Genomic DNA, 13988 nt, shown 5'->3' with positions numbered 1-13988 from the left:
TTCTGCTAGATAAAGGATCAAGATCCTGGCAGTATAGGTGAACCTGATGATCTGGCAACTCAGTTCAGGAGATTTCCCTTATCCTACAGTCCTGCATTCAGCACTGTAGCATTGCATTAATTTCCAGGGTCAGGATCAGATTTTATTCTAGAACAATCAGGAAATATTAAAAAAAAAAAAAAAGCAGCGGGGAAGACAATTTTATCATTTTTGATGTCCTAGAAGATGGCCTGAAGAATAGGGATGGAGGGTGTGGTGTGTATTACGTACAAGCACACCCATGTGTGCATGTTTTAAAAGGGCCTCTGGAAAAAGACAGTAGCTGATGGTACTAATAAGCCACAGTTACTTCTGTGTAACACTGCGAGTGTGTGTGTGAGAAATGCAGACTCAATTCCATTCTTGCATTCAAAGAGAAACGGTTCTGTGTGCTCATCTGTGATGCTGGCACGGCTAGATGCATAAAGGAATAAATACTGGTTTAGGGAACAACCTTTCCAAAATAACTCCTTGCAGGTATGTATCCAAGCATTAAAATTAGCACAACCGCTTTGAATGACTTACTGAATAACAAGGTCATCTCCACAGAATGTCTCTGCTGTGATTATCATCCGGGACTGTGCGTTGTGGAAAATATACGACCCACAGTGCTGTATTGCTTTCTCTTGGTCGGCTTTTATGATTGAATACAGACCTTTTTTAAATTGGGAAGAGAGAATCAGGGTGTGTATAATTATGGAGCAATCTGGGGATGGCTTTGCTGTGCACTGGTGGTGGTTCTTGTGTTCTCTCTTCAAAAGAAAAAAAATGTGTTGGGGAAGAGACGGGCTGCTTTTGATTAACAGATTTTGAAGATGAAGATCAAACCTCTTAATTCTCATTTTAACATCAATGCCATTGGCGATTTTGAGTGTCTTTTATTTGAACTTACACAAAGTATTTTAGTTTCAATTGGGAGGAAGTTCAAGAATGGCTAAGAAAACACAAAGCCCAAAGTGCAAAACAGTAACCAAGTGGAAACGTCATGACCACAAATCCTGCTATGTGTACAGAGCCGGGAAAGACTTTGATCGTGGAGTCTTATGGCCAACCCACACTTACATTTTTCAGAATTAAATGGGACAAGATCCTGAAAAAATACAATATAGGTAATAGTGTTGCCATGCTGAGATGGTGGGACAGGGTGGATTTTTATAACAGAAATCAGCTGACAAAAGCCTGTGATTCTCTGAACTGAGACTGTGGTTGGGATTTGGAGAGCGGCATATCTTGTGGGTCTAATTTTCCTTCCTATGATAATCTGTAGTCTCGGAGGTGAGGTAGAAGGTGTTTTGCCTGGCCATTCATGGTAGTGCTGCTCTTGATCCTCACTCCTTAAAAACTAGAAAGGACTGGAGTGGATTTTGGTGCCTGGATCATCTAGTCCGTTGATCTGGAACCTCTTAAATAGTTGGGCACTGTTTGATTAGGCTTCAGCATCCTTGGTTTGTGTCATCCTCATTACTTGTGAACTTAAGCAAAAAAAAAAAAAAAAAAGCCCTTGCTTGCTTTGGGTTTTAGTCTGCCCTGAGACCGAACAAAAATTTATCCACATCCAAGAGGAGTGTGGATTAGGGCTATTGCTTCAGAGCAATGTGAGCTTTAAAAAAGTGGAAAACTAAACATGAAAGAAGGCACAGAGTTCCTCCCAGAAGTATCTGTGCCATGAAAAACATTTCTGCATTCGCTCAATCACTTTCTGCTTGAGAGAGCAACAGCAGGACTAAAGAGTGTTCACAGGCCCCTGCAGAAGGTGCCGCAGGAACCGGTGCCTGCTGCGGGAGGAGTTAATCGCCCCGACATACCCCAAAAGCAAATCTTCCCTCAGACTGTCTGGCATGGTTGTGTTACCTGCACCCATCCTTTCCCAGCGTGGCCATGCTTTGCTCTTTCATCATCTCCTGCTCTTTGCTGCTGTATTTATTGAGCTTTCCTTAATGAGAAAACTGAATTAATTCTTAGACTCTTGTTAGTATCGTTCAAAAACTGACTCTTGCTTTCAGACCCTGGTCTCCATTCTTCAGTAAGTCACTTAAATTGTTTTATTGGATATTTGTTTTCTGTAAATCACATGAACGATGTGAAACTGAACAGAAAACGCAACGAGTTAACAGGAACTGCTGTGGGTACTCTTACAGTTCTTGTTTTTTTAAAAACATACCTGTTCTGGATAAAAGTGACACAGTTTTGTTTTCAAGGTGGATTTCCTGTGGACTGTATTTTTGCTGGCTCTGAAAAAGTTTTCTCTGAATAGAATGACTTGAAGGGAACATCCAGTTTTGGTGGGGTTTTTTCTGAAATCTGGATGACTGTAAGGAAGGCAGAGCTATTTATTAAAACAGAATGCAGTTCATGTGCAATGAAATCTATTTTAAATATTTTCAGATACTGTAAAAAAAACTCTCAGCAGTGGAGAAGGAAAATCTTACACTGGTTTTTGTTTTTTTTAGTTCAGTTTCAAATCAGCCTCTGTTTCAAGGAATTTTTTTTTTCTTCAGAAATACACCTTCATTGTGAAAAGCTGCTGTAGAAATAATTGTTCACTCAGTGCAATAATTTTTCTTAGCAAATAGGTTGATTGAAAAAGAAATCCATCAGCAGGTTGTATACAGGGAGACTGCTGCATCCTCATAGCTGTGTCAGGTTTATTACTGAAACTAAAAGCAAAGAAAATTTCCCCACCAGTCTGCCAGTTAAGCGGCTTTTCCAGCTACATTGCTGAGGTCAGGAGCTTGGGTCTTGTGAAGTCTTATCCTGCCCTTAAATTTCCACAGCTCCCTCTGCAGTCAGAGCCTAAACTTTCATTTGAGCAACGGGCGAGTGCAGGCCCTGAAACTTCTGGGTCTGCGAGAGAAACGTGGCAGTCTGTGGTGGAAGATACTCGGATGCTGCAGCTATCCATTATCTCGTTCTTGCTTTTTAAAAAAAGAAATAAAATCCCATCCCACTTCTCTCTTTCTCTTCTGCTTTATGTGGGTCTTCCTCCCCTGCTAGATGAGGCTGTTCTTTCTCATGCAAAACCTTGTGCCCGAAGCCAGGGCAAGGCACTGGTGCTCCTAAGCCAGGATCCAGCCTGATCCTGTACTCGGCCTCATGCCCTTCCGTTGCCTCCCAGCCTCACCTCCCTTTTGCGCCCTCACTTGCCAGCCTTTCTCCCACAGTTCCAGTATCCTGCAGCGGTGATGTCTCATCAGGAGGTGAGCTGCTCCGCTGGCTGTTTTTCAGCCCCAGCGGCAGCATTAGAAGTCCTTCATCTCCATCCATATTACCTTGTCCTTGTCTCAGGAGGTGCTCGGACACGCTTTCGGGCTGGACCTGTGCTTTCTCCTCCAACCCCGTGGCCTCCCGTGCTGCCCTGCTGCTACCAGCCTGCCGTTTCACTCCGTCCCCTTTACGTCCTGCGAGCAGTAGACCCCCGTTATTTTTCTTTCTGCCCCCGCCATGCTTTGCCTGCATTTCCAGCTTCTTGCATCAAGCTCCCTCGCCTGCATGCTGTGAGTCTGGCCTCACTGGACCACCATTAACCCCCGCACCACTAACCCGCTCCTTGTTTGTCCCCCCCGTTGCTCAGAGCACCCCTGGGGTGACCCCAGAGAGCAGGTTTCCGAGCCTCGCAGGGCCCGCAGTGGTGACAGGAGCACGCGCCGGCGCAGAGAGCACCGAGGAGCACCCTCACCTTCGTCTGATGGCGCCTCTGAACGCGGGCGTCCTCCCTCGGAGGATTGTCAGAGGTCTCAACCGAGTGACACCAGCAATGGCCATCGGCAGGAGGGGAAATCGGCCAGCCAGGGGAGGTCCAGGAGACATCCCAGCCTTGACCTGGAAAAAGAGGCTGAGCGCAGCACCTGTGGCCACAGCAATAGCTGGGAGCCGCGGGAGAGGAGAGCAGCCGGCAGGGAGAGGGCTTGGACACCTCTCAGTCTTGACGTGGAGTCGGAGCATGGACTCGCAGATCAAGCGCGGCGCAGCAGAAAGCCAACAAGGCCAGACAGAGAAAAGCACCTTCCTCTTCTTGAGATGGAGCTGGAGGCTCAGCAGGAGACCTGGCATCGGGGCCGCAGTCAGCTGGTGCGCCCTGAAAAACACAGATCTCGTCATCAGGGCCGCTCGTCACACAGGACGGTGCATGATGAGAAGCTCCACGATGCTGGACCTAGAGACGATCATAGGAGGGGTGAGGAGAGAGACCGCAAAAGGGCGGGACACAGGAGACCTTCTCCCTCCCCACATGCTCTACCTCAGGGGAAGGTTGGAGACTGCCAGCAAGATTCAGGTAACCAAGCGATGGGGAAGGCATAGATACGTGTGGGGATGGACTTTTGCATGCCCCATCCTGGTCTCTGAAATCTGTGGTGTTTCCTTTGAAGATGCTTGTCTCCGATATCCACCTGCAATCTGTACATGGTGAATCCTGCCCAGGTTTCTCCCTTATTTAGTGAGGTTCTTCTTACCCATTAACGTTCTTGCTCTGTTTATTTCCTGACATGTTCCATGGCATCAGAGAGGATGAGTAAGAAGGTATTGTTGGAAATGGTGCCCTTGGTATCCTGTGTTTTTTCTTAAACAATTACAAAAAAAAACCCCAAACAAACAACAACCAGCGTTTATTTTCATTATATGTTTTGTACTGTGGTCTCCTTGCACAGGAGAAAAAAAAAAAGAAACCTCACAAAACCCCAATGTTACGATTACACTTGTATTTTGTTGATATGGGATGCAGGGCTGTAAGTGAGGACAGTTTGCTTAAGCCCTAACAAGCCAGCAATGTCCCTCCCCCTCTTACTGAAAACCCTCCTGGCAACACAGTCAGTGCCCTTCGGGCAAAGTGCAGGCGTGGCACTAGGTGTCCAACTGGGTGCTATTTGTAAGATGGGATTCTTGTCAAATTCTGTACAAGCAGATTTTTGTAGGAAACGTGTACCTGTGTAGTTCTTGTTGTTCAATAATACTTGGGGACTGGTGGGCTTTGAAGATCCAGATTCATCTTTCTGCTTTTAAAACCACACTGGGAGTGGGGGTTACCTGTCTCAGAGAAAGCAGGAGTTGAGAGACTTGGATCTGTGTCTGTCACAGCATGGGAAACTTGTGTTTTAAGCCATCTAACAAGTCTTCATGTAAATAAGGTGGGGATGATAATGCGTGTCTGTCTCTGGAGATGCAGGGAGAATTATTCTCCGTCTTCATCATGCGAAAGTTTTCTTTGGGGAAGTGGAAGGTGTTAATCGGGTCTTTTATATAATCAGTAGATTGTGATTTGCCATGGTACAGTGTGGGTCGGAGTGACTCAGTATCCTATCACACTGAGTTAAAATAGCTAGCAACTCGCATCCTCTTCCTCTGGGCCGTGGTCATGGTGGGCTTCATGCTCCCCCGAGCGCAGGCAGAAGTGATGTGGAAGTAACATTTATTGCAATGAAGCCTGGCACCAATTGGAGTGTGAGGAAAACAGCCTTGGGCTGGCCAGCAAACAATTCCTGGAAACTTATTTTTATTTTTCATAGAGGTAATGCCGTACAGGAGCCTCTGAGCCTTGCTGTTGTTTCTTCCAGCATGGTAAAACTGTGTTTACCTTGACCTTGGAAGCGCTCTGAATAATTTAACTCTGACCAAGCTGGTGCTTTTTGCCAGAGTTTCTGTGCTGGCTGGAGACTGAAGCTCTTCACAGCTTGGATTGATCAAAGTGTGCTGGGAAAAGCCAGGTCATATGTTTAACCATAATATGCCAGAGCTGAAGTTTTCTTCTGATGCTAAGATGGCTTGTAAGAGGGGCATTAGTCGCTGAAGGTCATTGATCGGTTAATTCCAATGAAACAAAAAGCAGAAAAACGCACACGCCTCCTTTAATACCTGTAGAAGAGCTGGTTTCCTATTCCATGGTTTTATTCCATGTTGATGTATGAGGTCTTTGGCCCTCTGCAGTTTGAAGTCTTGGGGATGCTTGGTGGAGTACGATGGTAGTTTGTTGGTAGATGCACAGAAAGTTTTTTGAGGTCAATCGGTTAAATCGTGTTTTCCCCTTGGTCTTACAAGGTTTGAAGGAAGCTGATAGGTGGCCCAGTAAGATGTAACAGGTATTTATAATAAAAGTGTACATGGTGTATCTGGAGGCGTGAAACTTTTGAGTTTGAGATGGAAGAGAGACAGACATCTGGAGTGTTTGTATACTTCGAACATAAAGCAGAAAGCTCTTTTAGATGTCTGAGATGCCTGAACAGTGCAGTTCAGGCTGCAGATGGAAGAAGGCGGCATTCATTGTATATGAGTGAAGTTGTGCATTTTATAACAGGGGTACAGTGAGACTCTTGATGGCCTGGTGGAAATAGACCATGGAGATACTCTCAAATGCAACATTTTAAATCACTTGGAGATAATTTAACTTTAAAATAAAGACAGATAAACAAAACTTTATACTCAAAGCAAGAACTGAACCTTGTATGAACTTCAAAAATGTTTACTTGGATGTTTTCTCACTGTGAATTGTAAAATTCATGCACCAGCCCATGGAAGAAATTGTCAGAAACCTCATGTGAGTGTGTCCCAGGCAGCTTTTGTAGCCCATGCTGCTCCAGAGGTGTGTTCAGTCTGCTGTGCTCGTAACAGATGTTGGGTTGCTCTCTGCTGCCCAGTTTTGCCAGTGTATCTGTATCAACACAGTGTGAAAAATCAAGATTCCTTTGCTAGCATCACCGTGCCAGCAAATACTGCTTCAGGGGGCACGGCCTCTTCTGCCATATAGTTGCATTTGTCGTATAAGACATGGTGTATCAGATACTTTTGCATGCACAGAGAAACTTCCCTAAGGTGCGTGCTGCACCTCAGCTGGAGGTACTCTCAAGCCAGTGGTTTGGCAGGTATGCTGTTGTGGTCTCCGCTCCCCTTGAGTGGGGCTTGTGCAGGCGGCTGAGGAGATGGTGGGGATTTCCTTATCAAAGCATTTGGGAAATGGGCGAGTTGATTGTTTTCTCTGACAATTTTATAGGTGCCAAGTTGAGGGGGACGAAGCAAGCCGTGTATGATACACCCCGAAGGGAACAGGAGTTGTCTGATGCAGAGATTGCTCGGAAGCTGCAGGAGGAAGAGCTCCTGGTAAGTAGAGAGGGTGCATTGGTCAACTCAAAGGAACTAATGTAGCCAGCGATGACAACTTTAATTTGCAAAGCTTTTATGTATGATAGCGACTTTGAGACCTAAGGTCTTGCTACTGTGCATTCTGATAGTTACCTTTGTCTCCCATATACGCACGTATGGAGTGACAGCTGGCATTCAGCCAGTAGAGCCCTATTTTCTGAAATAAACACCCCAAAATTAAATGACTGGAGCAGAGTGATATTAATTGAACACTTCCAGGCAGGTGAAGATGGCCTGTAGTCAGTGTGGTCAGCCCAGAAGTGAGACAGGTGAGTGCCCATCTTTGAGAGAGAGGGCAGCAGGGTGGGCAATGCATTGTGCTATGGCCTGGCAGATAGATGAGGGCAGAACTCGGCTGAAAAGCCGAAATGACAGTTTGGTGTTGGGTTGTGAGGTAAGTAATGAGCTACCCACATATATTTGAAGAGGATGGTAGCGTATTTGTATGGGCATCTACTTGCCCTGCCCAGTAATTTAATAGGTATGAATAATTGAGAAATGTTACTCTTTTGTCTCTGTTCCCCACCTTTCCTCCTTCTTCCCCCCCCCTTTTTTTTTTTTTTTAGGATAACGAGGCAGATCAGAAGGCAGCTCAAGTAGCCCAAGATGAGGTGAGCAAGAAGTCAAAACACTTGCGGCATTCCTTTACTTGTTGAAGCTGCTAAATCCTGCTTGTCCTCTCTGCCCCTGTAGTTGGTATTTTCCCTCCTCGTTGGGGAAGCTCAGGGCTCCGGTGGGATTTGCTCCTAGCTGGATTTCATGTATATGCTCAGGCTGGCCAAGCAGGCAGTTGCGCTGCCTGTTGCAACCATGGCAGAGGAAGGAAGTTCATGGCTGTCTAAGAGCGTCTCTTGTAACTGAGCCCCAAGGGAGACTATGAGAGAGACTGCGAGATTGAACCCCCCCCTTTGAAGGAAAAGGGGTAAAGGGCAGAAAGGCTCTGCAAATGTGGTTCTGGCACATCGGGGATCCGCTGGGCATGCTACATGTAGTGTCTTAATTCCACTCTGTCACTTGATTTCTGGTCACAGATGGGTGAAATCCTGGCTCTGCACCCTTCCCATTCAGCAGCTGTCCATGGGAAAAGGTTTAAATAACTCAAATCCACAAGAGCAGTAAAACTGTCTGACACGTTCTCTGTATTTTCCCTTCTAGGAAATTGCCCGACTCCTGATGGCTGAGGAGAAAAAGGCTTTCAAGAAAGGGAAGGAGAGAGAAAAATCTTCCTTTGAAAAGAGGAGGCATGATCAAGACTGGAAGGTATGTCAAACTTCAGGAGGTGCCACAAATGAAGTGCTATGTTATTCCTATTTCCAGAGGGTGGTGAGGGTGTGTGATGGGAGTAAAAGGAATGATGCAGACTCTTGCATCCCAAGGGTCTTGCTGTCTGTTATTCAGCTGCTTTCCAAGCTTCTTGGAGCCACCTCCTTGGTTAGATGCTCTTTGGCTTCAGCCTCAAGCAAGGTAAGCCTTGGGCTCTGGCCTTGGAGGTTGGCGCTGGATGTCACAGCACCTTGTCACCTCCCTTAAGCACTATCAGTCCTCCTGGTGCAGGACCTTCTCTCCACTGAAATCTGGACTGTAGCAATAAAAGCAGTAGTTGGTTCTGTTTGTGCACCACAGACACAGGACAATGCAGCAGCTCCGGTTATCACTGCTTCATAATAAAATTTGCTCTACTAATGAAAGTGAGTGGATCAAGCGTAGGTTTTTGTAGCTCCAGTTATCACTGCTTCATAATAAAATTGGCTCTATTAATGAAAGTGGTGAGTGGATCAAGCCTAGGTTTTTGTATTAGAGATACTACGGAGGCTTGGCTAGCCTCTGTAGCTATGGAAGGTGATAGGAAACAGATTTCATGGTCTGCACTGTTAAGGTGCTAAAGGGGGTGTTATGTTAATGTTAGGGCCAGCTGGAGGTAGCTCTGATGTTCTCAGCCTCCTTACTGTGTTCAAGTGCTTGTAGAAGCATGGCTGTGTGCAGCTGGTCCCTTGTGCTCAGCCCAGCCATGTGCACAGTCATTACACACTGACTGCGTTCGACCCCAGCTTTGGGATGGGTCCCCCAGTGCTGTCTCATTTAGAGCAAAATACTAATTTTTTCCAAATGAAAAAATTTTGAAAATATGAAAATATTCATTGAAAATCTTGAAAATAAATCTTGAAATTTATCTTGAAAATAAATATTTTCAAAAACAATTTCATTTACTGGAAACTAGTCCTGATACTGCCATTTGCACGTGTCTGGCTGTAGTTAATTGTGTGTGTAAACTGAGCATGAAAGGACTGCATGGAGCTGTGGCAGCCTCAGTGCACTGGGTGGTGTCTTGCAAGGCACACAGATGAGCTGCTTTCCCTTCGTCTTCCCATCAGCATGATGCAAGCGAGTCCACGCGCTCAAGGTCAAAAGAAGGACCTGAAACTCAGCGACACAAAGGTGACAGGTCTTCAAGGTGAGCTCGAACTGGCTAATAAAACTGGGGAAATGCGGTTGGGAAGCTGCTCAGAAGTTGAGTCCTAAGTTGAGTTGTGGGGTGACCAGGCTGTCCCACCCACATGGGGCTTGGTACAGACCAGAGGTTTTGGCACTGAAAAGGGGTGGAGAGCACAGAGCTCTTGAGGTGTGTGGTGGCATGCGTCACTCGCTGTCCTCGTGGCATTTGTCCATATCTCTCTCCCTGACTGGTACTGACAGAGATTGATGAGCTTGTGCAGTGACATTTGTTAAATTGTTGAGAAACATTGAGATGGTTAAAGAACTTCTGGGGATGTGAAACCAAATGTCATCTCTGGGCAGGAAGGAGTAATTGCTCCCTTGGGTCCCAGCTCCCCAGTTAAGCCCCATACACTGCTCCTGCTGCTGTGTGTGGACATCCCATTGCAAACAAGTACCTTTTGCTTTGGAGTACATCCCAGAGTTGGTGGGAACATGCTGTAGGCCAGTGCTGCTTCTGAATCACTTGGTACCCTGGCCTGATGCTCCTCATGAGGGACTGAACCCTGGAAGTGACCCCGGTGGCATTGATTTCCAATCCAGATCCAAGCCTGGATTAATTCTTGATTAATTTGTAAAGGAAACAACAAAGAACGTGTGGAGGTTGAGACTGAGAGAGATCTTATTAAAATACTCTAGAGTTAAAACTGGGCAAGCGTTAAACACTTTTTGAAATGTTGCTCTTTTCTTCTGAGTGAGGTTTGTATCAAACTTCATAATGGAAATTCTTTGTTTGCTGACAACTTGAAACCGTTAATAAATGGAAGTGGTCTGTGGGAAGCAGTGAATACTGTGCGTTTCTCACCGCAGAAACAGTAACAGGCTGTGCTCAGAGGAGCTGGTCTGCAGGTGGAAAGTCTGGGCCAGACACAGTTTGCATCAAACTGATAGGGACGAAGCCGGTAGCTGAGATTTTGCTTTTCCCATGCTGTTATGCCTTTCAGGTTTTCTCCCAACACTTTTTTTTTTTTCCACTGGGCTTGGCAGGTCACAGCCTCTCCTTGATGACTTGGAACACGCTCGGTATTCTGCAAGCCAGCCCAGCCCTTTGCGCCAGATCCCCAAACCTGAGCACTCTCCTAAAGGTAGGATCGAGCCCATGGTTGTCCCAGCGTTATTGTGAGCAGTTCTCCTCAAATAAGCAGCCTGAAAGACAGGGCGTTTGAAAGAGGGATGGTAATAGAAGGAATGGATATTATTGCCCCAGCAGGCAGGTGATGCTGTTCAGTGTTTGAGTTGTACTTGCTAAGCACGTTGCAGGCTGGGAGACTAAAAAGCTGAACTGGCTTGCCTTGAGTTTGTCAAACTGCTCTCTGCTTGTCCTCTGTGATCTCTTAATGATGAATGACCCTAAATCCAGGCAGCAAATGAAGGAGAAATAACATGAAGACAATGACATGATGGATTTTAGGTGACTCACTAATATTGCACAATCCAATACAATTCAAAACCTTGCAGTATCACCTGTCTGGCAAGAGGATGGGATGATCAGAAAGAAGCTTGTCTTGAGAACAGGCTTGTTTTGTTCCTGTAGCATCTCAGCACTGCTTTGTTCACTTGTTTCCTGGAATCATTTGGCACAAGAGCAGTGTGGTTAGCGTTGCCCCCCTCTCCCCCAGTTTTTTTAATCCAAATGCCAATTGTCTAAGATATCTGTAGAGTCTCTGGGGGAGGAATGGGGCAGCCAGAGTTAGACTCAATTTCTCGAATTTCTTCCAGCTCCACTGATTATGACTTCAATGTGGACAGTTTACTTCCCAAAACTTAAAGTTTGGGAAGCTTTTGCATTCTATCTTCATCAAACAAGCTGGAAAGTTGATGACACATTATAGAGTCTGTAAGCCCAGTGTTCGTTCAGCTTTCTTTAGTGAGACTGTACAATGTGGCTACAGTGCCATTCACAGCCTAGAAATGCAGATATCTGCCTGTCTTGTGGACCTGTCCTTCCTTTGACTTTACTGGTACCCTGGATGTCACGCAGACATCCAAGGAGGCAGGACAAATAAGGTGTCTGCTGAAATAGTATTTTCCTCACTAGATCTATCGTTACAGATTTTTTTCTTTGCTTTGCTTTCCAGGTTCCCATAGGAAGCAGTAAACTGTGCTAGCCTTAGCTTTGGTATTGACTCTTCTGTAGCAAACATTACCGGAATTGCCAGGCAACTTTCTTGATTCCTTACCCAATGGGATGTCCACCCTCCACTCCCAGGATCTCCTAAGTGTCATCATATTAATCAGGAACATTGTTTGTTTCAATTTCTTACTCATATGTGATTACTTAAGCAGTGCAGTATAATCTAGCCTCCACTGAGCTGTGTGAATCAACTAGCTGACTCTAGTAGCTCCCTCTAATATTCTTTTGAGGCTTTCCTTTTTATTTTTAAGCTTTGGCTGGAGCTTTGACAAATAGGACAACACGGAGGAAAATCCAAGAAACGAGTTGGGTTATGGCAATGCAGCAGAATGTCAGAAGTACAAGTCCTTTCCATATTAGCATGACTTAGCAAAGACAGTTGCAAGAGGAAATGTGTTTCTTCCTGTGCTGGATAACACAGATGAGCCAACCTGACAGTCATGCTACCTTGCCGGAAGGAGAGAGCATCTTCATAACATACACCAGAAAAGCCAGAACCTGGAACTGATGAGGAAGAAATTGCCTACAGAAGAAAATTTCTTAACTGCTCTATTTCTTTCTAGGGTTTCCAGCAATCTGGGTAGTGTGTGTAACCAGGCATTTAGCTCCAGGACATAGGGTGGAACAGTTAAGAGGAAATACAATTTCAAGTGAAATTAGACCTTGTGTGTGCATGACTTTTAAGGTGTGCCAGGGTGTTGGTGAAGCTGTGAGTTGTGGATTGGAGAGAATCATACAAACAAATTTAAATGCCTGAAGGGACCTCTGCGGTCACCTGCTTTGAGGTTTGGTGTGGTACAAGCCAAGGAATTTCACTGAAGCCAAGTAGGAACTAGTGTAACTCCTAGCTCAGTTGCTGATGCACTTGAGTACAGTAGCTTGTGTCTGAGCTTGTATGTCTTGGAAACATAGCACTGAAGGGGGGACATATGGGCATTGAGACTTGAATTGGGCATCTACGGTTATAGACAACTTCGAGCTAGACACAGAATGCCAAACAGTCCACACAATGTCTGTGCTGCCTCCGCTCTATACTGCTCCATCCAGCCCCCCAGCCAAACTCCAGTCAGGGCAAAAGCATTGCTCTCTAGGGCATAGCAGGGTCTGCAAGTTTAAGTTGTCTGTATAGATTTGCCCATGCAGTGGTTTATGGTTTGTTTCCTCTCCCTCCGCCCCCCTCCTTTCGATGGCTTCTCTCTCTACTCTTTGAAAGTCATTCTTCTCTTGCACAAAAAAGTAGCCTTTTCCCCCTTTTGTCTTTTTAATAATTTTTTTGGCCATTGTTTTCAAGTACATTTTTAAACTACAAAGCTGAGCATCTGGACACTGGCTTGGAGTCTGTTCAGCCAGTGCAGGCTAATTATTCATTTACCAGCCAAGTTCACGGCAGCAAGCCCGGCTGCATTGCCCCTGCAGCCCAGCTTCCTTATTGCCTGGCACCGAGTCTGTCCCACCACACTCTGTCTTCTGCTGGCAGCTGCAATTCTGCTGCTGGCTTTTGCTGAGGAGGGGAGGCAGAGCCATGACTCTGCTTGCCCTCACTACCAGTCTGCCTGGGAAAGGAGCCTGAGAGCTCTGTAGAGCTTTGTGGGAGACCACGTGCTGGCATGGAGCACAGATAGGAAATCGGGACACATCATGGCGCTCTGCTCTTGCGCTAATGCACAATTCAAGCCCCAGGGCAGCTGTAATGCTTTAAGCTTCGCTGTTGTCCTTGGTCAGGATAGTTACAGAGACAAATCACTAGGAAGACAAGGCAACTCCTTCATGTAAGTTATAAGGGCAAGTTTAATACCACAGCAAGAGCCCATGCCTTGCCTTGACCAACAACTCAAGAAACTTCCATCTCCTTCCCGCACTGGCATGTTGGCAGCAGTTCACTACCTGTGAAAAACCAGATTACCTGTGATAGACCTCTGCTCCAGGCATACACTAGCCAAAAATCTTGTAACATAGGACTTTGTGCATCAGCAGCATCCCATTAGCTACATACCCTTGTTTCCAGACCATGAGCTTTCTCACCTGCATGAACCCTTAAGTGACTTGCAAGCTCTTGCTTGCTTGCTGCTTCTTCTCAGGAAATATCCTAGCCAGCGGCTAGATTTTACTGTCCTTGCCTTGTGCCCTCTTCTTGTTCCATCTCTGTCCATTCAGAAGTGTTAACATTGTTTTAAAGGTTCCGGAAAAAGAACAA

General features: G+C 45.8%; 1 protein-coding gene across 2 annotated transcripts in view; it reads left to right on the top strand.

Annotated features, from left to right (window-relative positions):
* Positions 1-11051, top strand: part of CCDC50 (coiled-coil domain containing 50) — a 38120-nt gene extending 27069 nt beyond the window's left edge. The window contains exons 6-11 of one of the 2 annotated variants that reach the window (XM_082003625.1): positions 3611-4312; positions 7019-7125; positions 7734-7778; positions 8323-8427; positions 9540-9619; positions 10648-11051. In XM_082003625.1, the coding sequence (XP_081859751.1) occupies positions 3611-4312; positions 7019-7125; positions 7734-7778; positions 8323-8427; positions 9540-9619; positions 10648-10783 (1175 nt within the window). In that variant the 3' untranslated portion in view covers positions 10784-11051. The remainder of the gene's footprint in view (positions 1-3610; positions 4313-7018; positions 7126-7733; positions 7779-8322; positions 8428-9539; positions 9620-10647) is intronic. The other variant, XM_082003626.1, reaches the window with a different exon arrangement.
* The last annotated feature ends 2937 nt before the right edge of the window (positions 11052-13988 follow it).

The sequence above is a fragment of the Phaethon aethereus genome, assembly GCF_964289735.1.
Source record: "Phaethon aethereus genome assembly, chromosome: 9".
Taxonomy (NCBI): Eukaryota; Metazoa; Chordata; class Aves; order Phaethontiformes; family Phaethontidae; genus Phaethon; species Phaethon aethereus.
The sequence above is the reverse complement of the archived record's forward strand: the minus strand, read 5'-3'. Positions and strand labels throughout refer to the sequence as shown.